This window comes from Oreochromis niloticus, linkage group LG6 (assembly GCF_001858045.2).
Source record: "Oreochromis niloticus isolate F11D_XX linkage group LG6, O_niloticus_UMD_NMBU, whole genome shotgun sequence".
In the NCBI taxonomy this organism is placed as follows: domain Eukaryota; kingdom Metazoa; phylum Chordata; class Actinopteri; order Cichliformes; family Cichlidae; genus Oreochromis; species Oreochromis niloticus.
Genome location: NC_031971.2, coordinates 19,456,917 through 19,483,231, shown reverse-complemented (window position 1 = coordinate 19,483,231; position 26,315 = coordinate 19,456,917). Strand labels below are relative to the sequence as shown.

Below are 26,315 nucleotides of genomic sequence, written 5' to 3'. Positions count from 1 at the left end.
AAATATATTGTACAAAGCATGTTGAATATGGAGCTTCAAGGCAGGAGAAAAAGAAGGAAGGCCACAGAAGAGGCTCTTGAATGTAGTGAAGGAGGATATGCAAATGGCTTGTGTGACTTGAGATACTGCGAGTGTGCAGGTGTAAAGAGGCTGTGTTCTGGTAATGGTTTAGACAGATTTCTCAATCACATAATTAGAATGAAAATCAGAATACTTAATAAATCCCTATGGAAATTATGTGGTTACAGAGGGGAGATGTAGGTATTAGCAGTATTAGGTGGTATTAGTAGTATTAGGTGGCTGAGCAAGCTTCATCTGTTATTTGCTAAAGGAGTACTGTAATAGCAGCAAAGAAAAAGTACACCAAGTTCTCCCAAATACCAACGTGTTATTTGACTGTCTGCTACTATTTCAACACATCAAAGCAGTGCAGTTTTTCCAGCAAGCTATTTTTCCTTATATAAAAAAAACTGTGTAAGTTCTAAAGTTGTATTTTAAACTTTTTTAAACAAATGTTGATTTATGCGGCAGCTGTGCCGGCTCCAAAAGCGAGTTAATACATTCACAGTGCAATACATCAACAGCTTCCTTCGTTTTCTGTAAACTTCATTAAAAAAATCAGTCTAAACTTGATGCACTGCAGGACTTAAAAGATGCAACTTTAATTGCAAAAATAGAGGCAGCATTTAGTTCTTAGAAAATATTTATTGCAAAATATTTTAACGTGTTTGAAATGGTATTAACACAAAATGAAATCCCAACACCTTACAAACAGATGGCATTTACCTTGAACGTTTTGTAGCTTGACACTGAATTTCCTCTTAAACTGGAAAACCCGAAAAAGCTGAAAAAGCAACAAACATTGAAGACCTTTGGAATTTGTATTCAGGCCAAGAACCTACAAGAACTTAACATTGTACAAAAGAATGAATCTGAACTTTTAAAAGAAAAAAAGGTTAACATGAGATATGTGATCAATGAAAACCCAAAGCACGAGGATGAGTTATAGTCACATTGTTATCTAGAAAAATGAGACTTCAGGTGTTCCTTCAGTGCCGGTATAGTGAGAAGCTCTTTGCGACACACGTGGCAGCGGAGAGGTAGCTTCAACAATTCACTGGTGCCTTCTTTCACGGTGACCTTTCCATCAGTTTCAAGCATCTGAATGACATCTGCAGGAAGAAAAACACAAAGTGTTTTGAGTCCACGGCATAAATGATTTGCTTTAAAGCCAAATTATTTCTAAGCAGGTGTTAAAAATAAACTAGAACTGTTCTCACCCTTAGACTCGATGAAGTAATCTGTTGTAAACGAGTTCCAGTGCTTTTTGTTCTTTAAACAAGGCGAGTCAAAGTCTTGGCTGATCACGTGGAGGTGAACATGGCTTAAAGGGAGAATTGAATATTTCAAAGACACATTAAAGATGTGTTTAAGATTAGAAAGTAAAGTCTGAAGCATTTACATTTCAAATTGCAGCCACAAGATGGCAGCAGATGTCCAAAACAGCTTCTGTGCTCCAAGTTTTGTGGCGCTTTTATTCTAAATTAATGTGAGAAGAATCTAGACGCTTACACAGTATGTAGTAGTTATTCTAAGGTAACAATCGTTGTTTATGTGTCAGACATTGGGACCACACCACAATTTATTAGATTTCTTTTTTAAATACAAATATTACCTGCATCACATTTCCTTTGAATGGTTTTAAAGATGTTTTATGTGTATTTGAAGTGTTTTATATGAAAAATTAAAGCCAGATCAGAAAAACGGGATAAAACATTAAAAACGCAAATTTGAAAAATCAGAGCCTTTCAAAATGAAAACATAAAAAACAGACATAAAAGTAAACGTTCAATGCAGAAATGATGAGTAATTAAGGTTCAGTTAAACTAACCGTAACATGAAATGTACTTACTTTAAGCTTAGAGAAGTCTGCATATTTTTTTAATTAATCTTTATTCCCAGAAAGTTAGGATATCCTTTCAAAATTGCTTCTGAGATTTATTCTTCTGACACTTTTGTTTTTAGCTTTTAAAGACTACGTGACTGATTTCATAAGGTTTTGTGTCTGAATAAAAATCCCTAACTCTAACCTCTTAAACTCATTAACTTCAGAGCTTCTTTGACTTTGATAACCACATTAACTGCAGCTCAGTGTGTAACTGGTAAACAAAAAAAACAAAAAAAAAGATGTTTACTTTGAGTTTTAATTTACTTTGAACTGTCTTTCATTTCCTGAATTTTTCTCTACAATTTATTTATTTATCTATCTTAATGTACTTCTTTATTTCATTCAGTCTTTATTTTATTTTGCTGATCTCTGAAGGACTTTTTAAAGTAGATTTTGAAAAATTCTATATAAAAACCATTAATTATTATCACTATTATTACTATTCTTATTCTAACTGATTTAAAACTATATGTTTTTTTGTTGTTTTAAATTGTCTGTTATAGCAGTCTCAATAAACACAACCCCTTTAAAGACTCATCAGTCAAATTGTAGTAAAAGGACTAAGTCTAAGCATATTACCTCCATATTTTTAGTTTAGTTTAGTTTAGTTACTCTCCCAAGTTCACAAAATCATTCCATATAGTCTAAATTTTCACCTCATGCTTGGGATGGCGTGGTATCCCGTGCGGAACTGCACCGAACTACAATCTGGGTGTTGCTGAATCATCTGGTCAGCGACTTTCTGCATGTGTTTCACCAGATCACAGTGCTCAGTGCGCAAAGCCTTCAGGCTGGGAATTGACTGCCACGGGAGCACAAGCCAGTGGTGGCGAGCTTTGGGGTATTTATCTTTAATGACGACCACTTTATCATCCTTGTACACCTAGTTAAAAAAGTTAAAAATTGGATATTAGAGACTCAGAATTCAATACAGTAAATAATTCAGTTCTATAACAGTAAACATCACACCATGAATCGCTTTTATAGAACGGCTACCTGCATGTTGGGGTCTTGCATTGATGTCTTAAGGCCTTGGCTCCAGTGTCCAGCATTTTCCTGCAACAGATATTAGAGAACATGTTTCTTCTGGATAATGTATTCATTCAAACTCAATACATGAAAACAATCCAAACATTTTTTTTTCCTTACATTTGTTTTTGGGGAATCAGCGTGACTGACTGACACTGAGATCCTTTCTGTTTGTTTGGCTGCTTTCACACTCTGAGTGTCCCTCTGGCTCTCTCGGTCCTCTGTAGTGGACTCTCGCTGCCTTTTTGTTCCACTTTGGCTGCCAGTGGGATCCTCTTTGAACTGTACAGTGTAGGGGTAAAGCTGATTGACAATATGAAGGCGCTGTCCAGGCTTTATTTTGACCTCACTGTCTTTACCGACCACCACGGAGTCTACAGAAGTGGGGTTTAAGCCCAGCTTTGGAATGAAACGGGGGATATAAAAGACAGATTGTAAGATTATATATTAAGAAGTGGAAGATGGAAAAAGTTGAACCTCTTTATAGATATTCAAAATATGAATGTGTAAGTATCTTACCTGTTTGACTTTGACATAACCTTTGTTGCATTCTGCTTTCAGCTCCACTGGTTGGAAAAGGATAACATTTGCACAGGTCACACTTTCCACATTTTAATGATAAAATCTTTGGGAAATTTATAATAGTTTAGACAGTCAATTAAAAATGCTGTAAATGGGTGTGGGTTTCGTCTGGGTCCTCCAGCTTCCTCCCACAGTATAAATATATACATGTTAAGTTAAGTGGTGATTCTAATACACCCATGGATGTGAGGCAGATCCGCTGTTTGTAGTGTATAGGTATAGGTTAATGTATGGTTTTGGTTTTGTCTGCTCAGTAAGAAAAAAGCGCCTAAACCTCAATATTACAGAAATGCATTTGGCCCTTCAGTTGATTCATCTACTGTTAATCAAAGCCTCATCAGAAATGGTCTCACTGGAGGGGTTACAGTCAAGATAGAAAGAAGGGAAATGGGGAGAAAGGGTTTCAGTTCAGGTTCTGAACTGGAATGAAAATCAGGGGCAACAGATTTTATAAAGTGTTAAATCCAAATGTAAACATTTTGGTTCAATTTGTTGTTAATATGTAAGAAGGAGGTCAGGAGGACCACAACAGTAAATGTCTACAGGCATATGTGAAACACACTGGAGCCTCTGTCTGTGTTTCAGCCAGTGTTGCTGGAGATCTTATCAAAATTGATGGAATTATGAGTGCAAAAAGCATCTGAAAAGCACCTGATTGGCACCAGCTAAATTTTTCAGCATCAGCTATCATCCTTAATAAAGCAGTCTGTGATTCATTGTGAGGAATAATCTGCATATATATACACCTTAATGTAATCTCTGTGGTAGCTATTAAACTTTTTTTAATCTTTCTTTTTTATTTTGATTAAAAAAATCATTATTTCAATAGTTGATCTAATTGTTAACGAAGCTAGTGTTTTAGACTGAGATGCTGTTACCTTGCTGCCGAGAGCATTTTTTGTCTTTGATGGTTGTTTCTGGCCCTCGCCCCAACACAACAGTCTGTAAATGAGGGAGCTGGATGGGTTTATGATTTCCCTCCTCGCTGATAAGCCAGCAAAGTGGCATTTTATCATCGTTTGTCTTCGGCCTCGCAACCAGGGTTTCTTTTTCCAACAGTTCACGCTTGTTTGGATGACTGGATGCATCGTCGCAGGAAATATACGTCACCGGACGCGACTTTCGTTTACGATAGAGGCGGGTTAGAAGAACCTTCTGGAAGAGTCGCTGTGAGCGGAGGTTGTGAGGTAACATCATTGTCTTCATATAAGGTTGGAAAACAGTAATTATCTGTACACACGGTGTTTATCACGAGTGTCGTGTATTTTTTGGTCTGTGTTAAGGTCGAGAAAACAACAAAGCTAACCTTTTTTTTTTTCCTTAGCCGGGCTAAGTAGCTCAAATAGCCTCGTAGGGCCCGAGCAGCCCCAGTTTGTGCCCCTCATGTATCAGCATACATTTAACCACCGGATTATGTAAAACTCAAGTAACTAGAGATGTCTGAAAAGGCGTTTGACAACACTGCGAGTTGTTTTTATTGACTTATAAAAACCTCTGAAACCAACTGGATACAAACATCTTGTCCAAAAATACTGTGATTGCAACCTTCACACAAATAAAAGATTACAAATAGTTGAGTCGCCAAGTTTTGCTATCGCCTCTAAAACAAATATGGCAGGTTACTCAACGCTAGACACAAAGCGAAGGCACTTCTGGTCTGTGCTCCTTTTTACAATGGAAAAGGTGTCTTATGTAGGATTTGCTAATTATCTGACTGTTTTTAAAAGGGCTGGATTGAGGCTGTATTTGTGTGGTGCTGGTAACTGGTAGCTAATTCTGTGAATCTCCCCCCCCCAGGGAAGGGATTTAGTGACTCTGTTATGATATTAAGGAATAAGTTGCTGGTGCAGTTTGGATCTACTTCACCCTTTAGAGCAGGGATGCGAGACTCGATTCACATTGTGATTTGATCTTGAGTGGGCCAGATCGGTGAAAGTGAAATAATAAAAATGCTGCTGTACCGAAATAAATCTGTCGGCAGGACTCTTTAGGCTTAAAGAAAGAAATGTGTCAAATTAACATAAAAGTTTCTGGTAATTCATTGACTGTCTGGTAATTATTTTTTTAAGAGAAATTGTCCTGAGTATTAGATTGTGAAAAAACAGGAACGTTTAAGTTCTTTACTTACTACTCTGCTGTACTATAAATGGCCATAAACTAATGAAAATACAATTAGAAGTCCAAAAATCAACGTCTGTTTGCACATTTTTCAATGCTCTCTGGTGGGCTAGATTGGAGTCTTTGCTGGGCTGATTGTGGCCCACAAGCTTTATGTTTGACACATGCCGTGTCCTCTGTGGTCACAAGATCTCAGCTCAGATTCACCAGGAGCTGAACATTTATGAACTTATTTCAAATATACTAAGTAGTATGTAAATTACTAAACTTCTAAGTTTAGCTTAATGCAGTATTTGTAGCAGTACTGTACTATTGGTCTGAACTTTGTGGTGCACCAAGAAGTTTAAAGGCTGATGAATAGTAAGCGACGCAATCAGATCCTGTCACACCTAAAACCAGTTACTTTTTGGTGCTATTTTTATACACAATGTTGAAAGATAAACATAGCCATATAACTTGAGGGCTACATGAAGACACTGTGTATATTTTACAGTTATCAAAATTATTTGATTAGCATTTTGGCTGATGGAGTTTAGAGGTTTTTACAAACAAAACTGTAACTGAATATTTGATTTTATTTATTTCAGTTTCTCAACGCAAACATGGTCAAAGAAACAGGTTTTTACGACACTTTGGGTGTGCCACCCAGCGCAACTCCAGATGAGCTGAAAAAGGCCTATCGCAAACTGGCTTTGAAATATCACCCCGATAAAAATCCCACCGAAGGAGAAAAGGTATCTACTATTTTCTTACTCTCATTAAATCAACAGGTGAGACACGCATGTCTTCTGACACTGTCTTACTTCTCTTTTTTCTTTTCTTCAAGTTCAAGCAGATCTCACAGGCCTATGAGATTTTGTCAGATCCAAAGAAGAGAGAGATTTATGACCGGGGAGGTGAAAAGGCTATAAAAGAAGGAGGAACTGGCGGTGGAGGTGGTGGGGGCTTTGCATCGCCCATGGATATCTTTGATTTGTTTTTTGGTGGAGGCAGTCGGATGCACAGAGAACGAAAAGGTAGGTGAATGTTGAGAGAATATGGCTGTGAAATAATATGTAAAGCTGTTTAGTTTGCCTGTGTTAAATATGTTCTCTGATGCCATGCCATATGAAAGAAAACTAGTTCTAAACTCAGACACAAAGAGTTTGAATCTGTTCAATCTTACCATGGCTTTGTGCTGTGTGATCTTTAATACCACCCTACCCCCACCCCTCCACCCCCCAAAAAATTTATTTTTATTTATATATTTTTTAACATCAAACTGACTAAAAACAGTTGTTATTGTGATGTAGAGGGTTTTTTTGTTTTTGTTTTTGTTACAAGGGTTACCACTAGAGGTCAGTCATGATACAGATAACACAGGTCTGCAACCAAAAAACTGCACAGGACTTTTTGATTGTTTCTTATAGATTTTTACTCACCGAAATCAGGAAAATATTTTTAAAATTCCATCTCGTCAGATTTTCTTGCAAAACTGTTTTCAGTGTAATTAAGCATACAATTTCCCTTTTTAAACTTAAATCTGGTATCCTATACTTGAGTCAAAAAAACATATCTAATTAACGATTTCTTACATTCATTAATATTTCTAAGAGCGAGACCCAAGAGAAATACAAAAAGAAAATGCAAGGTAGTGAGGGGGGTAAGTGGGGGGTGGGGAGGTTATTTTGTTCATGTCAAAAGGTAAGGAATCTTAGTTCTATTAAAACATTTTTAATTGATTTTTTTCATCACTGTTGTGCTTTTTTTTATGTGAACTCCTCATGTTTTCCAAAAAAATGTACATGATGGAGGGAAATGGAGATCATTTTAGGATTCAGCACCCTAAAAAATTTACCAAAATTTTTTTGCAGACTTGTGTAATTTTTTTTTTTTTTTTTTACAGACTTGTGTAGTTGGCAGAGCCAGAGAAGGCCACGCAAACAAAGATTGTCAGCACTCATAGTTTTAGCTGAGATAAAGTAGAACAGTCTTTAAAAGCGTGACAGTTCATGCTCATATGGTAAGAGACTTGTTAGTCACGGGTACACGTGTGTTGGGTCTAAACTCAGACCCCGCTGTATCCAGGACTTATTCCCATGAAAGAAAAAAAAGGCAACAGTGTTCGATCGATTACTTGCGCAAGGGAGGCCTTTGGTCAAGAACCAGCTCTTGGAGCTCACGCTCCTAACCTGTCTCCAGCCCAAAGTCCTTCAAAGAGCAGCTTCCCTCGCAGCTATTTATTGACAAACTGTTACAGTTCACACAATAGTTTACAACACGTACCTCCCCTCTTAACCCCCCTTGGTTACAAAGACGAGGCACTGTATGTATATATGTGTGTGTGTGTGTGTGTGTGTGTGTGAGAGAGAGAGAGACCTCCTGCTGGGCAGGAAGCTTACATCAAACAGACCTTTAAACAATGTAGAGATGGCAAGCATAAAAATGACAAACATTAACAATTCACTCTAACAACGTGCTCTAAAAGCATGCCTGATTTATGCTCTGTTGTGCTCTAAATGGGACCATACTTTGCAAAGTTAACATTCTTCTGTTTTTGTTAAAGTTTTACAGAGGAAATGGTAGTAGGGGCGTCTTCCTCTTAAATCTCTTTAACTTAAACAAATAACTGAAAAAATTTTGTGCTGACAGGTGTTTGCGGGTTTAATAGAGGAGAGTGACAGATTATCAAAAAAGTATCAACAGTCTAGTAAACTGAACAGAAAAAGGGCTATGTGTTAGCCTTGCGACAGACTGGTGACCTGTCCAGTGTGTGCCCTGCCTCGCTCTAAGACAGCTGGGATAGGCTCCAGTGCCCCCCATGACTCTGAAAAGGGAAAGCGGATGGATGGATAAAGAAAAACTACAAAGACCAGATCAGATATACATAACCATATGAAATGTACTAGATTTCTTAAATCACAGTGTGACCAAGAGGTTTTCCCATTTCATATCAGCTTGAATAGTGATGTCTTTACTGCAGAAGATTTGCAGATTTGTCTCAGACAAGAATTACATTTGTCAAAGAGACTTTGAGAAATGCTTTCAGAAAAAATGTCTCACTCTTCAAGGGTAGAGTGTGAATGCGTGAGTTTTGAAATTTTTTTTCTACTTAATACTGCATTTCAAATGTCACATATAAAGCAAAAACAGCGAAATGAAAGCTTATTTTAGTGGTATCTCTGGGAGACCTCTCAGACTTGCTGCTAAAATCTGTGATATAACTAACTGTGCAATATTGTTCCCCCCCAGGGAAGAATATTGTTCATCAGATTACAGTGACGCTAGAAGAGCTTTATAATGGAGCAACAAGAAAACTTGCTGTCCAAAAGAATACCATTTGTGACAGATGTGAAGGTACGTTTCTCTTAAAAAAAAAGTCGCTTAGATGTTTGTGAGATGTGCGTCACATCAATCTGGTGCAAGTTATCTAACCAAATGGTTTCTCCTGCATTTTTCACTTGGCAGGTCGTGGAGGTCGTAAAGGAGCGGTACAGGTGTGCATGTCTTGTCATGGTACAGGGATGCAAGTCCGTGTACATCAGTTACTTCCGGGTATGGTACAGCAGATGTCCACAGTGTGCCACGGCTGCCAAGGACAAGGAAAAAGAATCAGCCAAAAGGACCGCTGCAAAGCATGCGGAGGCCGGAAGATCCTACGACAGAAGAAGATCTTGGAGGTCCACATTGACAAAGGTGAGGGAAATATAAAACTTTGTTTGCATCTGTTTGGTGGGCAAACAAGGAAGAAACTAAACCTGTACATATGTTACCTGGTGACGTTTGCACAGGAATGAGAGATGGCCAGAAAATTGTTTTACATGGAGAGGGAGACCAGGAGCCGGGACTCGAGCCAGGCGACATCATCATTGTATTAGATCAGCGAGACCATGGACAATTTACCAGGTAAAAAGAAGCCGGTCTTAACTGTCTTTTTGTTGTTTTGAATGTTAAAGTTGACAATAAACCAAAGTAGACACACTAATTCTCACTTTTTATTTTCTACCATTTTAAAAATTTGAACTTGACTAATGTTACGGGGCTATTTGATCACTGTACAACCATAGTGAGACTTGTTTTTGGTGAGTGTTGGGCTCTGTGCAGCTTTTTATGGACAGAATGTATCAGTATCAGTGTTCTCCTGAACAACAGGTGTCTCCACACCTATGCAAAGAGTTGTGTTAGCAGCATGATACAGCTGTTTCTGCCCTGGACACAGTTTGCGCTTTACCATCACCCTCTCGTCCTTTTGTGCAATAAAAATGAAAGTAATTTCCATGTCCATGCTGCAGGCTAATGTTTGACTTCCTGTTTTTGTTTTTTTTTTGGTCTTCACTTTTGTCTAACCAGGAAAGGAGAGGACCTCATCATGTCCATGGAGTTGCAGCTGGTTGAGGCTTTATGTGGTTTCAAGAAGCCCATTCAGACACTGGACAGCAGAACTCTCCTCATCACATCACATCCAGGTAAATCAAACTGGGAAATGCTTTTCAGGAGATGCTTTGATTGGCAGTCACATTAGTGTATGAAAATATTCTTATTTATAATGAAGTAACATCAGGAGGTTCAGGTCTATTTTTGTTTTTTGTTTTTTTGTTTTTTTTTATCATCCTGCTTTAGATGAAATGAATATATTATTAAAAAATGCATTCAATGAATAATACTAGTATCTCATGCTACCCTTCAATATTGAATTTAGAAACTGTCATAGCGCTCTTTAAGATAAAATCCAGCTGATCTTTGAAAGATCTCTCTGTGAGATGTGAACCATGTTTTAGATGTGTTGTGTCATTGTGATGCCCTCCTTTTCCAGAACAGTTAAAACCCTTTTATTTGACAAATTTAAATAAATAGTGATGATTTTTTTTTTTTTTTTTTTTTAGCTTGAGATAATTTGTAATGAACCTAATTTTATTATCAGCAATCAAGCAAGCCACATTTCGTGTGGCTTGTACTTCACAGTGAAACTAGGCCACCTTGTCAAGACCACTGGACCTCTACTGTACAATAGTTGAAATAAACTACTAACTCATTCTTTTATTTATTTTGATTGAAAATGGAGAAATAAATCATTGCCTGGTTTTATCCTGTCTCCTGTGTTTTAATGACTGAAGATTTATATATTTGTTTGTGGGGTTTTTTAAATCACAGGGGAGTTGATCAGGCCTGGAGACACTAAGTGTGTCCTGAATGAAGGGATGCCCACGTATCGCAGGCCGTTTGAGAAGGGGCGTCTCATTATTCACTTCTCGGTAAGAATCTCGTTGGCATCTATTTGTTGGTGGGGGGATTTTTATGTCTTTGTCTTTTTTATATTTATGACTATATTACAAACAAATAAGCAAAGCACCCAATGAGGGTCATATTTGCAAACATCGACGTCAATAAAATAACATTAAGTGTTAGCATTATTCTGCATTATAATATGCCCATATGGTCTATTGTGGCACCGTAACTGAATCTATTTACGGATGTTTCATTAGGTGGTGTTCCCAAAAGCTAATTTCCTCCCCGAACATAAGCTGAAGGAGCTGGAGCGCTATCTCCCAGAAAAGATGGATGCAGAGCAGCCAGACAGTATGGACGATGACCTCTACATCTATGCTGACCTGGAGGACTGTGACTTTGAGAACAGGAGAAGATACAGAAATGAGTGCTACTACATGGACGAAGATGACTACGCCACCGCTGGTGGTGTTCAGTGCCAGACGTCTTAAGCAACAGCTGGCCTTTGTCTATTCCAGAAGCTCAGATCCTCATCTCCAATGCAAAGCACCTTTGTGTTTTTTTTTTTAATCTGTGCACTTCTAACTTTATTTTCCAATTAGTCTCTTTAGCTTGTTTGAAGTTGATTCATAAAACTGTTTCCCAGTGCCCTGTGAATGTTAAAATTGCAGGACTTGAACTTAGACGCAGTTCAATGAAATTCCTCGTCATCTGGGACCTTTTTTTTTTTTTTTTTTCTCTCATTCACACTGTGATTAAAGACGAGGGGCTGGTATAACAGAGGATTCAGGGAAAAGAAGAACAGTGATCGCCTGCTTTTTGTGCAGTTACACTAAAACTGATGCCAATATGTAGAGAGAGACAGTTGTTAAATCAGGCATTGAAAACCACTTTTTGAAGACTCATCCATTTTTGATGTCTGTAGCTCTTTCAGACATGAAACTTGTAACAGGGCTGAATCTGTCTGAATCAGTCTGTTAAAGTAACAGCATTGTGTCTTTCAGACAATGTTCCTTATGCCTTCATTCAGACATCCCCGTGACTGTGACAGAGAGCGCCACGGTATGTGCACGATATCAGCTTTATTTGTAAAAGTCTTTGTTTTTACAGGGGCGGCGTGCATTGTCAGTATTGACCCTAGCAAAGTTGAATTCTCTCTCTGAATTTAATTTTCTCTCTGAGCAGTTTAGCAACTGAGCTGGTGTTTTGTGTTCTATAGTGAGCTGATCGGCCCACAGAGCTACAACAGAGACATGCACGCTCGTAATAGTGTGGGTGTCTCTCTGTTGTGACTGCATGCAGTCAGCCAAATGCACATATTTCCTGACCTAGTGAGTTTGCTGCTGTAACTTTAACTCTTTACCCCTTAAAGCCTACTAGGAGTAACCCTTGAAGTTCTTTTGTGAAGAGTGGTCACATTTCAGGCCTGGTTACAGTACAGAATCACAGCAACACTTCAGAAAAACAGGAAACTATTTAAATCCTTGTAAAACCACGTCTTAATTTATATACAGTGAGATGTCAAAACTCGTTTTTAAGGGAACAGGTGAGGTCATCAGATTTCGTCTTTATGGGGGAAAGAGTTCATGAAAAAGCGATCGGAGTGCTGATTTATACAGCTCAGGCATGCGTGTGTGAAAGGGGCTCACGAGGACCAGGTGGTGGTGGAGGAGCTTGGAAACTTGATTTAAAATATTAAAGCTGTTGTACCCTTTGAAGGGCTATTTTTTCAGACTTTCTATGAAAAAACGTGACAGGAGAAGTTTGAAATGAGTGTAATCATGATTAAGACAGGGAAACGTGAAGTTCAAGCCACTTAATTTTCAACTAATGTTTGAGTTTAGCGTTTTTTGTTTTGTTTTTTCTGAGCTGCAGTCAGTTGTCTGTGACGATGCCGCGCACGTCTAGTATAGTGTAAGTGTGAGCGTGTGTGCAAAGGTATGTGCAATCACCTTATATTTTGAGAGGCTATTTATAATTCTTGTTATACTCATTTACATTTCATAATTCTTTTTCTTTAACTAGAATAGGTTTACATGCTAATAATAAAAACAAAACATATTCTTCCCCGCCCCGCTCCACATTGCCGCAACGCCACAGTTCACCCTCTTCCTGAAATGCTCATCCTGAATGGTCCAGCCTGCTCTGATTGGGTCAGAAAAAGCTGTCTGTGGATTAAGTCTTAAGTTTCTCAGGAGCTGGGAGTGCATAACGACTCCTGCATTCAGTCATTGTGACAGTAACAGAACTATTTGAGTGCTTTGCCTATGGCTGAGACATTTTAGAGACATTTCTTTCTGTGGAAAGAAGAGAATAACTTCCTTTTTGTCCGTCTCTTTCTTACCCATGTGTGTTCCCTGACATTTTTTTTTCCTATCTGTTTTCATTTTATAAAACAAAACATAACCAGGGCTATTTTGAATAGGTATGATTTTTCTTGGGGAAACAGTGGCATGGTTGTGGCAACATTGTACTTGCAAAGGTTTCTAATGTCTGCCTGTTTTGTTTTTTTTGTTTTATTTTACTTTGTGGGTTTAAAATCATTAGAAGACAAAGTGTTAAGACTCCAAAATCAGGAGTTTTAATGACAAATCAAACCAGATATTAATATTTTTCAATATTCCTCGTCAACCTTGTAAAAGCCAAATGAGTAATGGGAGTTTATGGATGGGCTTTTAAAATAAATAAATCTGCAAACTTAATACCTCATTAAACTGTCTGCCTGTTTGAAAGCCTTCTCATAACTTGAAGTTAGTTGATAATGCAGTTTTATTTTTCTTTCTTTTTTCTCAATGGTGTTTGCCTTGGATGTTGTAAAACAGTCATGCTCACATAAGCGAGGGCCTCCTTAAATAATGTAAGTAATTTTTGAACGCAGATGTGAATTTGAGTCCTCGTAATGTAAGGGGATTTCAATGCAAAGAGTAATTCAAGTAAATGTTGCCAAGGTTTTAAATGAACTTGATGCATGTTTGGACCAGTGGTCTACTTGTTTGTGCTCATGTTTTCTAAATAAATGTGATTTAATGGTCTTTCTAAGTTTCTGTGTAACCGTGCTTGATATCTTTTAGAAAATCTGTCTCTACTGTTTTTCATTAAACTGGATTTTTATACCTAGATATTAAAATTCAGACACCCTAATACAATCTAAACCACTGACTCAAAGTAATTTTTTTCCTCTCTCTCTACATCTCACACTCTAGTGATTATTCAGTTGGGTGAAAATTAATATAAAGTCTTTTTTTTTTTTTTTAATCTAAAAGTGAATATTTGCTGGGCTTTAATCTACAGTCACCATACATCAGATACAGTCGTGATAGCACGCCCTTTTTTTTCCACTTCTAGGATTTTAGATATGAGGGTATATTTTAAAAAAAGAATTCCTGGTCCTTAGCAGGTTCTGAAATTAGTTACATACAAACTTAAATTATTTAACAAAAACTAAGACAAAACACCAAAGTGGTGTGTGAAAGATGAGGTATACCCCATGATTCAGTAGTTTGTACAACCACATGCAGCAGCTTTGGGTCATTTGTTTATGCACAGCTCTCTCAATCAGGCTCAGGTTTTTATCCCTCCTGTTGTAGATTTGCTGCTGTGTTTGGGATCATTGTCCTGTTGCATGAAGTAATCTGGGGCAAGTTTGAGCTGTCATACAGATATCTTCACATTTGAATCTAGAAAACGTTGATATACAGAGGAGTTCATGGTTGACTTGTTGACTGTAAGGTCCTGTACCAGTATGTTGTTCATCATTTGTAGTTAAATAATGTTGGAATCTGCTGGGAAACGGATGATTTTTTTTTTTAATGTTTTGATATGTAAAACATTAGAACTGAAAGAGAATGTACTCTTTTTCTTTTTCTTTTTTTTTTTGAAAATGGATGACATTCTTTTGGGCTTTGAGATTTTTTTTTCATCAGTTTTGCAACAATTTTAACTACAAGAACATGACATGTCACACTCTGGAATGCAACTTACAAACCTGTCAGGTTCTACAACCAATCCTCTTCTACATCTGGAAACTTATTAGTGCTGAGCAGAAAACGATTCAAATTGATTGTCCTTTTTTTTCAAAAAAAAAATGTTGCAGATGCAATACTTGGATTCATTGCCACGTCAGGAACAAATTTAGCACTAAAGTGAGTTATTATAAAAATAACACAAACACCAGATTTTGAATTTTATTATCATTTGTCATGTGGTTGGAGATGTTATGTACAGCATAATGAATATACCAAAAATAAAGAATTCAGTCGCTAAACAATATCTCACAGTGATAAATGACGACAGTACCAGGTAGTACGAACAGTTACCACTAGAGGGAGTCTGTTGCAGGTATACATACCCTATCTATGCACAGGAACATCAGACACAAGACAATAAATGTGTAAAATACATTTGTTGTTTATGCACAGAATACAAAATGTGTCACTGGAGCTCTGTACAGGGTTATCAGTCATCATGCATATTTTAAAGGACTACAAAAATTACTGTAGAGACATATGTAGGCAGTGCACTGAGGTAGCATGCAGGGAACGCAGAGAACAAATAAATCATGACATCAGAATCGTTATTTGGATCAAATCTAAAAATTAAGAATAAAAAAACATTATTATAAACCAAAGCAAATCAATCATATACCTGATATTGTTTGTTTATGCCCAAACAAGAGGCGATTTCTATTATAACTATTTTCACAACAGTTCACCATCATGCATTTTCATGTCTAATAAAGACAGAAGAGATGAAAATGGGGATTCAAACTGGTGAAGTTGGATTCATGAGGAAGAAGGTATAAGGTATGGAGGACCTAAACAGCATTGCAAATGGTAATGAATTACAAATAAATTACTCCATAAATAAATAAATCAAAAATATGGAAGGAAAAAACATGTTTAAAGTGCAGCTTTAAATTAATTTTTTGTCGAGAATTTGCTGACTTAAAAAAAACATGAATATTAGCATTCTTACCTTAAATTTTCCACAAGGAATTAAAAAAAAAAGAAACCAACATACATAATCCTTTAAAGTGGGGGGAAAAACTTTGATTGGTAAGTTTATTTATAATTTAAAGATGGTTTTTCATATTCATTGATTGTGTTTTCAAAGCATTTTCATGGCACAAATAGATTTTAATACACCATGTCAACAGCTGTGTAGGTCCTCCACAATATAATGACGGTGACACTTTAAGGCTTCCATAGCCTCAGCAGACCGTCTTCACTGTACGTGGCAATCAGATTCTCATGTGGGTGGTGAGTGATGCCAATTACATCTTTCTCGTGAACCTGTGGGTGCAGCGAAGACAGATCAGCACACATTCTCCATCACCCATTAGTCGCTCCCACCCACCTCATACCCTGTTATTGTTACTCAGCAGCAGTGACATGGCTAAACAATAACAACACTGTAAAAAAAAAAAAAAACTGCTGCAAAGATCATGGAAATTATTTACAGTAATATAATGTCACTTTGATGCTACAGATGGGTAATTTTACACATTACTAGGTGATTTCTAGACATCAGTGTGCCAAGCCTGGTTGGAAACTAACCGAGATTTTGTGTATTAAGGAAAGATTTTGTGTTTAGACTGTGATTGATATGGATGTGTAATGGGTTTTTTCCTCTAGTGGAGTGCCTAGGAACACCTTTAAAGTTTAGCCAACATGGCGATTTATTACATCTGGCCAGCGTTCACCTTTAGACTAGTTGTGAAAATCCATTTCTCTAAATGTGCAGTAAGAAGAGTAAGTAATATGCAACAGAGCTGAATGCTAGTAACACCTCAAGAAAGGCAAAAAATAATTGTTAACAACTTGCAACAAGATGCACTGGCAAAGATGTGCAGCTATATTTTACGGTGATAAACTGTTTTAGGAGGTCACAGTAGAAACACTGAAATAACAGTGATAACTGGTTGAGACCAACGGCTGACAGTATGCAGTAAAGCTCATTTTCTTACAGCGTGTTTTGGACGGTAAGTAAATAAAAGTTTCAAGCTGCCAAATCCACTTTTTTGTAACCTAACATGGAAGCTTATTAGAGTGTAGACGAAAAACACTAGCAGCCCAAATTTTAATAAGATGCATAAACAGTTTTAATAATAAGTGAATATTAGCAGCAGAGCTTACAGTCAGCGTTTTCTCCAGCCTTCCTGTTGTATAGCTGAAGCAGTAGAGCACTAAGTCCTCCCCCACACAGTAAATCCACTCCCCGCGGGGTGACAGGGTGCAACACACAAAGTCTGCTCCTTTCCTGTCTGAGCTGAAGGTCTTCACAGTCTGAGGAGATGAGAGAGAGAGAGAGAGATGTTAAGCTTCCACAAATATATTCAAGTGTGAATCTAAAACAACAACAAAAGGTTGAGATAAACAATACACTGTAAGTAACTTTGAAAATGCATTGTCTTTTCAGGTAAAGGAACCGTTTGGGGGGGATTGTTTTGGGGGGAAATGCACAAAAATGTGCATTCTTTCCAAATATTACATACCACTGTCCTTTCTTTACATGGACCTAAATCCTGAAGTCAGTCAAACTTTACCTTTAATTCAGATTTGCTCATTCATTTTAAGGAGCTATTATGCAGGTTTTGTTACATTTTGACAAAGACTAGAGAGCTTTTCTTCCATTTCCTGTCATAGACTGGTGGATTTGTCCACTAGCAATGTTACTTGTTGTAAACTACTTTTCTGAAGTCTTCAGTTGAGTGTATAAGCTATCATCTGCTGTTTTGTAGTATATTTTACTGCTAAAAGTACCACAAATTACAAAATGAAATGTATTCGAAGCAGACTTAAAACTGCTAACGAAGATCATAAACGGATTAGGAAAGTGTTTACTGAGACCGAATAAGTCACCCCACACTGGCCATTAGAGAGAATGTAGGTTTATGACCACAGAGGAGCAGCATCTTGGCCACCAGTGGTTCCCCTCAGCATCCTAGTAGACACACCTATGATATCAATTTCACAATCCTATGTCACCTTGTTCTGAAGTTATCGAATTCAAAAGGTTTTGACTAAACTTGACCTTGAGGTCAGAGGTCACTTCGAACTCATCCAAGATTTTGAGTAGTTACAACTATGGTCTCAATTTGAAAGTCTTACATCACTTTGTTCTCGATTTATCACAGTCACAAACTTGGGTATCCACGCTGCCCGCCCTCCTGGTGGGGTGATGACAATACCCAATCAGCCTTTTATGGTCATTTTTTTATCTAATGATTATTTATTATCTAATTAGCTGATTTTTTTTAATAGTTGATGTATGATTGTAGTCATTCTGCTACAAAAATGTATGTAATGTAATTTTTGTACTGTAAGTCAAACTTGATAAGTCTTCACCTTTAGTCATACAAATTTTTTTTTTACAATTTTCTGATGACTAATTGAAAATTAATTAGTAGATGAAACAGTAATAATAACACTGTTTAATGCAGCTGTAATTGCATTAATGATAAGCATAGCAAAGTCTCATTCTTTAGAGTTAAATGAGATTCTATGAGAAGAGTAAGTTGCTCTCACCTGGCCATGCATGCTCATGACGACCACGGCGTTGGAGTGGTTACAAACCACAAAGTGCTCTGGATTTTGGGGGAGAGGGATCACGTTGTTGACGGGGACATCCGGTGTCCTCGACAGACATTTAAAAGTGTGGATGCACTCACAGGATTTTGTGTTCCAAATCTGAACAATACACGAGGAAAAATCTCAGACTTTAGAGTAGCTCAGCACTTTCTCAGCTGTCGTGTGTAATGACACCAATCAGAACAGATCTGAATGACTTTGTAGAGTCGACTAATGTGGCTCCATGCTGTTAATGCAAATTGTACCTTCACAGTGCCATCTGATGAGGCGCTGATGATGTGAAATCCATCTTGAGTGAAGAACGCATCGTTTACGAATGATGAATGGCCATTTAACTCCTTTAGCGTCTTGCCTGACCTCAGCTCGTGGACTCTGGAGATGACATTGTTGAGGAATTGATTGAGATAAAGGACACTGAAATTAATTAAAAGGGCAGTGCTGAGTCATTCTAACAATCCCCTCTTCAACTCAAAGAGGGGATTTTACTCGACAGCGGATGAAATGTGCCACTGAGCTGCTGCTGTGCTATTTTTAGCTCCTCTGTGTGGCTGGGTGCAGATTTACTTAAACCGTGACAAAACACCCAATGCCTACTGATTCGCTTCCTGTCCTGCAGGACGATATATCATTTGTAAACAATCCACCCCGCGTGTGGAATTTCAAGCAGAGGAACACGTTGCAGCTTTGTGCCTGAGCACATGGTTCCTCGGCTACACCCACACAGCACATGTGCTTCCAACACTGCGGAGAGGCTCAGCCCACACCCCCAGGAGTCAGAAATAACATTCAGCTCCACAACGGTGAAGGGGATTCAGTGCGTGCGTGAGGGTGGGAGCGAAAGGAAGACATCTTTGTGCTTTGTAGGCACTGCGTATTTACAGGTGCACAATATATGTGAACAACATGTGACGCCAGGCATCGACTGCTGCCAGTAACGAACTGCCTTCACCTTTCACTGGCATCTCGCACTTTTAGTTGAGCATGTTTTTTTATGACTTGTTGGGGGAAAAGTATGATTTCCAAACACGGATTTTGTAGCTAAAGTGGAAAAGATGCTGAGTCACTGTAGGCACAATTTAAAATGTGCTCTAGCAGACAGTTTAGAAAACATTAAAATATTTAAACTGCCAAATATCCAATCTACTTTTCAGTTTCTTGCTAATCAGCTGTGGGATGTAGAAAGAGAGCACTGCTTTCCTCCTGCTGAACTGACGCCCATGTGTGCACCTTCAAAACTTTTGTGAATCATGTGTGAGGGCAGTCAGATCTCTGGCTTGCCTCCCACGGTAGACGAGGCAACTCTTGCCACAAGGCTCTCAATTTAAATGGTTTCCTCTTTGCTTTTGTTGTGTCTCTAAATTTTTTTTTTAATGAAAGCAGATTTTCTTTTTCTTTTTCAAATTAGTACAATTTTAAGCTATTTATGTGAAGGGCTTTACATCAACCACTTAAAATCTACATGCAAATATATTTTTAAATGTGAATATATTACTTATGTGAATACAGTCAGTGTTAACCCTGCAAATTGAAACGTAGAATTTTAACGTTACATGTAAGTTATTTTAATAATGTAATCAAATAGAAACACACTCACACACAAATTCTCTACATTATGTTGTGCAAGAGGAATGGCTGCAGTCTGCAGCGTGTTCACTACACAGAAAACATGACAACATCGAATCCCACCTGATGGTGTGGTCGAAGGAGGCACTGAGGATCTGGTTGCCGTCTTTGGAAAAGCCCAAACAAGCCACGCCTTTGTTGTGAGCATGCTCAAACCTACGCATACACAAGCCGCTCTGGATCTTCCACACCTTCCCCAACAACACACACACATTTCAAAAGAAAAATCAAAAAATATATTAAGTCAGCAATATATTCATAAATCGTATGGATACAGTTATTGATTGTTTATTTTCTTTGGAAAGTTAACACACAAATATGAATCCATCCAACCTTTATTTTGCCATTCTGAGCTCCAGTAGCCAGTAGATCTGTATCCTGACTGAAGCACATACACAGCACAGCATCATCCATCATCATGAAGCTGTCTTGGGCCTGATACTTTAAATCCTGGTTCATTCATTCAATAATGAAAACACAAAATTAGGAAAATGTGGTATTACACAGTATGTAGGAGGTGATGTGTTTAATGCATCTCAGTATTTTTAGTTTCCTGATTTGAAATATATTCACCTTGCTAATTTTTCCACTGTTGAAGTTCCAGACCTCAATAAAGCCGTCTACTGAACCCGTAATTAAATACTTTCCGTCGGGTGAGAAACGGGCACATTCCACGTGCGACCGCCGCCCAAACTGCGCACACAGAAAAAGCTTATTAACGCTCGCAGCACACGTGCTTTCCTGTTTGATTTGCAGCCTGAGATTCACACGCAGACAAAGAAAAAAGGCACTAATTAATATTAGGAGACTCCAGGGAGACATAAAGTTTTTCAATAGCCTGCTGTTGTGTGGGCTGACTATTCTCACTTAATGACCTTGGGCAGAGCATGCGCATGGCTGAGCAACTCAGGCTGCTCCATCTGGATAGAAGTGATGAGAGCACAGCCAGAGACTAGCTGAAGTGCCTTCAGGTGTACAAAGTAATTAGTTTGCAGTGTATGTGTGTGTATTGGGATAATAACCAATGAAATAACAACCTCTTCTTTAACCTTCAAATGATGGACAAAAATTTGTACAGTTATGATATATTCAATCATACAAATGTGTCCTATTATTCTTTTTTCTGCCTACTTCTCCAACCACTTGTTGTGAGGTTGTTTTTTTATTATAGGTGTTAATTTTATTTTCATTCTCCATTTCTAATAAGTATATTGTAATGTTTTGCAGTGAAAGATCCAATTCAGTTAGTACATGTTGTTTAACAACCGAGTAGCCAGAGTAGACAAGTAGGTAAGCCTGCTTCTTTCAGGGATATTTGGACAATGTTTGTAGGCTTGTGGCCCAGATAATATATTGCTGGTGGAGATCTTTGTGTGGATGAACAGCTGGCAGCGTGCAGAGGCAGGTGCACTTTCATGTAGTACATCCCTTCTAAACCAACCAAGCATAAAGATCTGGTGAAGCTGTGATGCCTTTGGTATGGATGATTAGGAGTTTTGGGGGGCTTTTAGAATTCTGAAAAAAAGTCACATTTCTGGGAAAATCAGACAGTATTCTGAAAAAAGAATTCTGTTTTTGAAAACAATTTGAAATTATAAGAAGAAAGTCTATTTTGAATTTTAAAAGTCAGAATTTGGGTGCGAAGGGGATTTTAGAATTTTGAGAAAAAAGTCAGAATTATGAGTTTTTCCCCCCTCAGAATTAAAAAAAGAGCCATGACATCACATATTTTTTTCCAGTGGCCCTAATCAGCTTCCATAATTTTTGCCTAGAAAAGACTGAAAATTGTGACTAATTATATTATAACATGTTAGAATATCTGCACATAAAGGAAACAGTGTCGGAATGATAAACACAAAAAGAGCCATAAAAAAGTTCTCCTGTATAAAACGTAACAGTGTCATAAATCACCCCAATGGATCATTTAGTTGTTAAAATAAATTTGGTCACTTGAGTGCTCTGCTAGAAAACAAAATCATTTTCCAAGCGCCATTACAGACCTTGATGTGGCGGTACAGCTGGTTTGGAAAGGTCTCTTTCTCCACATATTTCTCTTTGCTGGCAGATGTATCAATGGTCATATCAGGGGAGAGGTGATCTGTATACTGCTGTAGTTTCATAGACTGAAACACAGTGGGAAAAAGTCAGCAGAAAAAATAAAACAGTGTAAATCTCAATAAAATCAAGAATACGAAGAACTACCGACTTTATTTTTTTATTTTCGTGCTGTGTCCAATAATGTAATGCAACTTCTGGCAGCAAGAGCACAAGTTTCCCACTTTGAAATATTGTCCAAGTCCAGTTTCTTTCTTGTTTTTTCCTTTATTTTTAATATGACTGTTATTAGCCTTCTGGATTAGACAAGTTGTAACTTAAAGTAAATGGAGGCTATTCAGAACTTTGCTGTTGCTGGCAGCACTTGTGTAACAGCTCACTATCAAAAATAGCATCTTGCACAGGAGGATGTACAGTACAGTATGTCTTTGAGAATTGAGAAACTCAATTTTGAGAAATTCACTATGCTGCCACATCAGTCATTCAAATTAAAGAATATAACTGAGCTTGTTAACATGTCAGGGATGAAACTGCTTAAGAAAATGTAAAAGAAAAGAATAAACGTTAAATATAAATACAAATGAGGGTCTTGCTCTTGTTTTACGACTGGTGCACTGTTCTTTTGTTGTTGTTTTTGTAGCTTACCTGCATCCTTTGAACTTTAAATCTCTCAAAAACCGGTTACTTTTTGACTAAATGTGCAGAATTTGGAGGTATAAAAGCATTAATACATTTTTAAGTATTTTACACAAGAACTCTGTTAAGAGTCCTGATCAGAAGACACAAAAGTGTACATGTGATCCATTTCACCTGGAAAGGAAACAGCCCAGTGACTGTTATTTTTTATTGGGATTTAACCAAAACTGTCTGGAGTTAAATTCTGTGCTCGTGTAAGACAGTCGGAAAGATGGAAGGACTGCAGAAAGGTGTTTGTTGCCTTAAGGAAACCCTAATTAAAGTGATGCTGTTGTATAAAAAATACATAAAACTGAGGTCATTTGTTTGGTATCTTTGACAAACTATCGCACAGTGTTGTCTCCATCGATTAAAAAGTGCTACTTTCCCTGTAATTAGAGTGAGTTTTTCAGAAGGATATCGATCGGTACACTTACACTGACTTGTTCCAGGAGTCCTATGAGGCGGGAGGGGGGCACCACGCTGACCTCCCTCACCAGAGCCTCAGCTATGGCTCTGCGCCGCTTCTCCTTGCTGCTTCCTTTTGGGTACGCCTGCAGTGGGATTTAAAGGATGTTAGCTATACCTATGAAGCGCTCTCTGACGCAGCTGTCCGAGCGCTTTGCTTTCTTACCTCACGAGGGTCAAAGTAGGAGCAGGTTAGCAGGTTCTCCAGGTGGCCGTACCTTTCTGGCTGGGTCTGCTTCAACATGATCATCGGGTCAGTTTGCCTGAGGAGTGAGCGAGCTGCGCCCACCTCCCTCATTTCAATGAGCTCCATAACAACCTGTTGAAGAGAATGTTATCAATTAAAAATAAACAAATAAAGCCAAGGAAAGCATTAGCTGAACATCCAAAGACTAACCTGCTCATAAAGGTCAATAAGTATGTTGTCAGGCAACTTGAGAGATTCAATAGCCAGCAGGACAGAGTCCCAGTGGCCCTTGTTTATATCTGCAATAAAGCTTTCAATGCTCTCCACTGTGTTGAGGGAGACGGTGGTTTCCTCTTGTAATGTGGTCAGCGTCCGGTAGAGGTTGTTCTCCTTGAGGTACTGCATTATCAGGCGGATCACACTACGGAGACATAGGGCAAACATTCACAGAAACAATATCTGATTAGGGATGGTGCCACACGTGGGCACAACCTTAAAAGGAAAAGGTCGCAGCACAAAAAGGGCTGTCTCATGTGGACTTTTGTTCCACTTTAGAGCCACCTGCTGGGCACAACACTGTCCTAGCCACAATCATGATCAATCCCAGAGGAAACTGTGTGGTCACAGTTGCTCCAAGACAGTAAGAACAGTAACTAAGTAAACTAAAATAAATAATACAATATACAACAAAGCTACAAAACCTAACAAATCCGTTCTAATGAATACAAATAAATCTAATTATAAACATCCTAGTATATTACGTATTTAAATCTATTCAATTGACAGTCAAGGTGCCCCTTTTATCTTCCTCATTGCTTGACGTTCATTTTTATGGTGGCACCTTTGGATGGCACCTCCAGATTAAACGAACCTCACCCACTGATTCCACGAGCCTGTGCTTTTGTACTAAATTAACTCCACTTTAAGCAACACAAAAATTTGACATTCCTGTAGTTGTCTATTCCTGTACTCCCCACAGGAATGACTAAACACCTCCACCACCAACAACAACAACAACAAAAAGCACACCCACACCTTTACCAGGGGGGTGGAGAGCATCTTAGATCAACAGGCAGATGTGGAGGAAGCAGCAGCCCCTGACTGCAAAACAGTCAGGGGCTGCTGACCCCCCCCCCCCCCCCCCCTCACACACACACACGCACACAGCACGACCAGAAACATTTGAGCAGCCTCACGTGTCAAATTAACCACACTGGTCGCATTAAACTGGATATCAATTACTGGAGGTTTCACGGCAGACAGGACAGCAAAAACAGCGCAGTTAACACAAACTCTAAAGGCTCAGTTTACGCGGCTTATTTTTACAAGTTAAAAGGAGAAATAAGCAACGATTCCATTCACAGGCGCCAAAATATGTCACCTAATAAGCGATGAGTGCATGACAGCAGATAAACCGTCTTATTTTCTGTTAAAGTCAAACAGGTGGTACAGTGCGATCACTTTTTTGTGCACACAAACAAAGGCAAACAAAGAGCGCACTTACTCCGCGGGCTCCATCTCCACAGCCATGCTGATGCTGATGTTGTCTCCCTGCTGCTGCTGCATTGGACTGACTGTTGTGGCGGCTCAGCTCTCCTCTATAAGCCACGTGAAAGCCGTGTGCTGAGGACCACCCACTCCACGTGCTTCTCCTGTGTCTCCCATTATTTTATTTTATTATTATTTATTTATTTTTGCGGTAGGCACCATTTCCAAACCCTGTGATACACCCCACACACTCCCTCCCTAGGAGTGGGGGGTGACTGAAAAAAAACGATGGTTTCGGAGCACGTTGCGTGCAGGAGACGCGTCTGCCGCAGCCACAGCAGCAGCACCACCACCACCACAGACAGAACCTCGTGGCTCAGAGCGTGCTCCTCTGTGGGGGCCAAAACATCACTCTTCATCACTCTGGCCGTCCTCTAACGGAAACCGCCTTTTTGTCCTCAGCTCATCGGTATGCGCACACAGACCTGAGTGCGCATTACGAGCGTCTTTACAGTACCAGTCCCCGTAGAGCACACGCGGTGATTAACTTGCCTTCCCTATAATTAGGCGCTACGGTTATAAAGCTTTTCCCTGGCAGTGGGTGTAAATCAGCCGCGACATTTGCTTTGCTTAAACGTTTATTTTAAACAGCCTGCTTTTCGGCATATAGGCACACATTGCACAGATCTGCGAAACAAACCCGTCGGAAAGCCTCGTTAATCCATAATTGGGTGTTTACCCTCATTAATTCTGCGGCGCATTGGGAAAACTAATAACCACCCAGAGCTCGATTATCAAACAAGCGTCTGTGTCAGCTAACACATAAAGAAAAAATAGGCTACTGAATTCTTCTCATATTCACGTATTATTGGGAGCCAGTTGTCAATATTTAGGCCTTTATTCCACCCTCTTATTTTGAGAGCAGGCCTGTATGAGGAAATTAAAGCAATAAATGAATTCGATAATATGATTACTGGCTAATAATTAGAGTTAGGTATGAACATGCGACTACGACTACTGTTGACGCCTGTTGTCTATCACATCTGGCATTGTTTTTCTTCAGATGGCCGACATGTATACAGCTGTGATGGCCGAGTGGTTAAGGCGTTGGACTCGAAATCCAATGGGGTTTCCCCGCGCAGGTTCAAATCCTGCTCACAGCGTCGCGTCCTCCTCCGGGTAGGTGAAGTATTGCAACGGTTCCCTTTAAGGTCATTTAAGAAATATAAATGCTATAATATTCTCAGTAAAAAATTAATTGAAAACTGTGCCGTTGATTCTCACACTTATGTAGCTTAAACCAGTTTAGCTATCGTGATTAAGCAGACGATTAATTTGTGATCTTCTT

At 38.6% G+C, this 26,315-nt stretch overlaps 3 protein-coding genes and 1 non-coding gene across 5 annotated transcripts; 2 read left to right on the top strand and 2 right to left on the bottom strand.

Annotated features, from left to right (window-relative positions):
* Nucleotides 1–685: 685 nt before the first annotated feature.
* aptx (aprataxin) lies at nucleotides 686–4,575 on the bottom strand. The gene is made up of 6 exons (XM_019360184.1): nucleotides 4,438–4,575; nucleotides 3,098–3,259; nucleotides 2,945–3,004; nucleotides 2,605–2,831; nucleotides 1,281–1,384; nucleotides 686–1,172 (listed from the first exon to the last, which is right to left on the bottom strand). The coding sequence occupies exons 1-6, from the start codon at nucleotides 4,573–4,575 to the stop codon at nucleotides 1,018–1,020; spliced, it is 846 nt and encodes a 281-aa protein (XP_019215729.1). The 3' UTR covers nucleotides 686–1,017.
* On the top strand, nucleotides 4,479–13,086 carry dnaja1 (DnaJ heat shock protein family (Hsp40) member A1). Of its 2 annotated transcripts, none has more exons than XM_003454194.5 (9): nucleotides 4,479–4,746; nucleotides 6,265–6,411; nucleotides 6,504–6,693; nucleotides 8,909–9,013; nucleotides 9,125–9,352; nucleotides 9,448–9,562; nucleotides 10,007–10,122; nucleotides 10,808–10,908; nucleotides 11,140–13,086. In XM_003454194.5, the coding sequence occupies exons 1-9, from the start codon at nucleotides 4,642–4,644 to the stop codon at nucleotides 11,371–11,373; spliced, it is 1,341 nt and encodes a 446-aa protein (XP_003454242.2). In that variant the 5' UTR covers nucleotides 4,479–4,641; the 3' UTR covers nucleotides 11,374–13,086. The 2 variants fall into 2 exon arrangements, with proteins under 2 accessions (XP_003454242.2, XP_005458776.2); XM_005458719.4 differs by having other exon boundaries at nucleotides 4,479–4,770.
* LOC100707927 (WD40 repeat-containing protein SMU1) lies at nucleotides 12,914–26,255 on the bottom strand. Its single transcript, XM_005458716.4, has 12 exons — nucleotides 24,984–26,255; nucleotides 23,690–23,900; nucleotides 23,459–23,611; nucleotides 23,262–23,378; nucleotides 22,095–22,217; nucleotides 20,668–20,787; nucleotides 20,428–20,544; nucleotides 20,158–20,285; nucleotides 18,717–18,843; nucleotides 18,409–18,570; nucleotides 17,017–17,166; nucleotides 12,914–16,173 (listed from the first exon to the last, which is right to left on the bottom strand). The coding sequence occupies exons 1-12, from the start codon at nucleotides 25,043–25,045 to the stop codon at nucleotides 16,075–16,077; spliced, it is 1,569 nt and encodes a 522-aa protein (XP_005458773.1). The 5' UTR covers nucleotides 25,046–26,255; the 3' UTR covers nucleotides 12,914–16,074.
* Nucleotides 26,049–26,130, top strand: trnas-cga (transfer RNA serine (anticodon CGA)). The gene has a single exon. It is a non-coding gene; the product is annotated as a tRNA-Ser (tRNA).
* Nucleotides 26,256–26,315: the final 60 nt, after the last annotated feature.